Source organism: Eucalyptus grandis, chromosome 11, assembly GCF_016545825.1.
Source record: "Eucalyptus grandis isolate ANBG69807.140 chromosome 11, ASM1654582v1, whole genome shotgun sequence".
NCBI classification, from domain to species: Eukaryota; Viridiplantae; Streptophyta; class Magnoliopsida; order Myrtales; family Myrtaceae; genus Eucalyptus; species Eucalyptus grandis.
Genome location: NC_052622.1, coordinates 19174942 through 19178324, shown reverse-complemented (window position 1 = coordinate 19178324; position 3383 = coordinate 19174942). Strand labels below are relative to the sequence as shown.

Below are 3383 nucleotides of genomic sequence, written 5' to 3'. Positions count from 1 at the left end.
ATATTATTAAAGCCCTTTTGTATTTAACCAAATTTAAAAGAATTCATACTCAGACTAAGCTGAAAGTATGGAACAAGTGAGCACAAGATCAAGAGAGAATGAAGAGATATTTATAGAAGTAGGTTGGATTTAAATAAGTTGCGAATCCATTTAGCACGCATATTAAACTTATTTATGATCCTTAGAGTTGAGTCTAACATTTTCCGAATATAACTAATCCATAAAACAACCCTACTTATTAAGTATGGATATTTTTGTTTTTTTTTTTTTTTTTTGTCGAACATCTTATATAGGTTAAGAAATGTTTTTATGACCCATATTCATAGGTCTATGATTGAGGTACAACTTGAACCAACACTTGATCATGATGAGGCCATGCCACAACTAAGTCATGACCAGGCTAGCCATGATGTCACTTCCTTTATATATGCATACACACACACACACACACACACACATATATATATATATATATGCGCACGCGCGCATATCTCGATCTTCAATTATATCATTTTAAGAGCTGGGTGATGAAACCTCACAATCATAAAATCTCATATATTGACGTACAATATATTTTCACTAATGGTGAACTTTGACAATATGCTAAATAAATTACATTCCCATATGAATCTCCTCACAACAACTTTTCTTTTTTCCCCTCAATTTTCCGGAGATCTAACAATTCAAAACCCTTGAAACTGATGATGAAGATGCGGGCTCAAGAGCACATGCTGATCCAAGAACGTCTGGCTCATCAAATTTCTCTTCACCAAATTCGCCGCATCTGAATCTTCGTTCCATGAATACTTGCGCTTGAGCGGATTCTGCGATGCCGCTGAGTAGCTTGTCAACTGAGGAAGGCTCTGAAACATCTTCTGGTCCAAACTCGCTTGATTCGCACTCTGAGTTGAGACCAAGACGTCCCTAACATCATTAGCATTACTGCACTGGCCATTGTAATCGTCCGACAGGAAGTTCCTCAGCATCGAGAAGTCCACGGCATCAAACAAGTTGGAGAAGGATGAAGAACCGTTCATCATCATCATGGGCCTGATCGCATCGACGGTGCTGTTGTCGTTATTGATATCTTCTCTAGTCAAGCGCTGTTCTTCCTCCGGATCATCGCTCGCTGTCGCCATCGGTGTTATGGAATATGCTGCACTTGATCTTTTGTAGATGCGACAGAGAACCCACTCGTCCAACTGAGACAGAGATTAGTGTAATTTTAATTAATTCAAGAATCAAAGTCACGTGGCAAGAGAGTTTCAATCTTCTTACATTAGAAAAATCCTCAATTATGAGAGCGCGTACGCACGTAATTTATTACAGCAATCATCACTTCAATAATTTCCTTTAAAAAGAAAAGAAATTTAGGATAAGGATGTGGCTCATGTCAGCTCCAGGCAGTGAGATTAGCACTAAACCGTATGGTCCCCGGAAGGTGCTGGTGATGAAAGCAAGTCTAGAAAAAAGGTGGTCCATTAGCTAATTGTCCTCTTGCCCACATAAAGTAAGGTTAAGCTAATAATTGAGAATATTGTTATCTTACTGGCTCGGTGATTATCTTTTTTTTTTTCTGTACATTTTTCGTGTGGAAGGGATCAGAAGTTATGCTTCCACAACAGGGACATGTCTTTGTCCCCTCTGAAAGTAATCCTTTTCTTTAAAGACAAAACTCTCATGTCTAGTTCCGAGGTGGTTTTGTTCCAATAATGCATGTAAAGAACAATAAATTAACGGCGCTAGGTGTATAGTTATTTAATTATTGCATATCATAATGAAGCCGATTCATACTATATGTTTAGACATGATCTCGCAATTTCTTAACTTTTGTAGTTTCACACCTAGGGCAATTCCAATTAAAGTACTCTGCCGACTTGAAAAATTATGGATCGGTCTTAAGCATGCGTAAGGTATATGTCAACATAAGAGATCGATGTACATACTCGCATGGACAACTCTTTAAGCTTGATGGCTTTGTCGCTGTAGATGGGAACGGGAGAGTTCGCTAGGCGATACTCATGCATGATCCACTGGCTCTTGATTCCTTTAGGAGGTTTCCCCTGGTAGAACACAAGCGCCTTCTTCACACCGAGATTCTTGCCGGTGGACGAGTCCAATATGATCTTGTCGGTCCCGGTTGCCTTCCAGTAACCTGACGCCGCCGATCTGTTTGGCCTCGCGCCGTTTGGGTATTTCCGGTCCCTAGGACTGAAGAAGTACCATTCTGTCTCCCCAAACGTTGCCTTGCCTAGTAACATTCAGAAGCATTCGCCATCATCGCTCAAAGTCATGTTATTGTGTATATATGCGAAGAATTATCCGGAAAAAAAAAAGAACATTAAAATTATTATTTGAAAAAGAAAGCTACCTGGTAATTCCCATGGATCAAACTTGTATAGATCAACTTCAGCAATGATGGAGACAGGAAGAGGAGTGGAGGTCATCTTCTTTCTGAGGTAATGAAGGATGAGCTCTTCATCTGTTGGATGAAACCTGAAACCTGGTGGGAGATTTGGTTGAAGGCAATTCTTCATTCTTGATGAAGCCAAATTTCAAAACCTTGGCCCTTTTTTTTTTTGGAGGGGGAGGAGAACTATATTGCAAGATGTCAAGCTTGTCAATGATCAGGACAAGTTAAGCTGTAATCCTCCTACTCAGGAGAAAGACAAGTCTGATTTTCTTATTGGGAGAGGGGAAGGTGGGAAGCCCCTTTTATAGTTGTGGCAGCTTGTTCTTACATGGAAAGACAATACAAGAGATGAGAAGAAATCAACTGAAAAACTTTAGTTATTGTTATGCAGACTTCATCTCTATCGCCTTAATCTAACTTATTTTTAAACTAAAGACTTATTTATTTATATAATCATCATGTTTGAGCAAAGATTTGAACAGTGGGATTGACTTTTACCTAGGGGTGAACATGTCTAGCCTCGTGAGATGGAGCTTTCCCTTGCCACCCCCACGTGGAGCTAATGCGGCGCTGATGCGGATGCTGACATGTTTGATGATGTGACAAACTACTCTATCGTATTGAAATATTGCTTGGATTAACTTGCAAGGCAGGGTCAGTGCTATGGTTGCCCTGCTAATGGCCTCGCCTCGTGCCCTATGGGGCAATTTTCACGAGGAAAATTGACCTCTTCCAGGTGAGGCACCGCGGGGAGCAGACTTCCCGTGTCCAAGCCCATACCTACTTTTACCTTTTTATTTTTACTTAATAAAAAATTTGTCATTAAGGCACTTTGACTCCTTAAAAATGTACATGTCGCTAGGTAGTTTCATGTACAATTTCTCAAATTTTCTTACAATTTGAATAATATTTATATTTTGACGGAAAAGTGATAAAGAGTACCTTTTGCTTTACTTAAGTTGACGGCCAA

At 39.7% G+C, this 3383-nt stretch overlaps 1 protein-coding gene across 1 annotated transcript; it reads right to left on the bottom strand.

The window, feature by feature from the left end:
- Positions 1-525: 525 nt before the first annotated feature.
- Positions 526-2673, bottom strand: LOC104425241 (NAC domain-containing protein 1). Its single transcript, XM_010037878.3, has 3 exons — positions 2372-2673; positions 1947-2251; positions 526-1202 (listed from the first exon to the last, which is right to left on the bottom strand). The coding sequence occupies exons 1-3, from the start codon at positions 2535-2537 to the stop codon at positions 684-686; spliced, it is 990 nt and encodes a 329-aa protein (XP_010036180.2). The 5' UTR covers positions 2538-2673; the 3' UTR covers positions 526-683.
- Between the last annotated feature and the right edge of the window lie 710 nt (positions 2674-3383).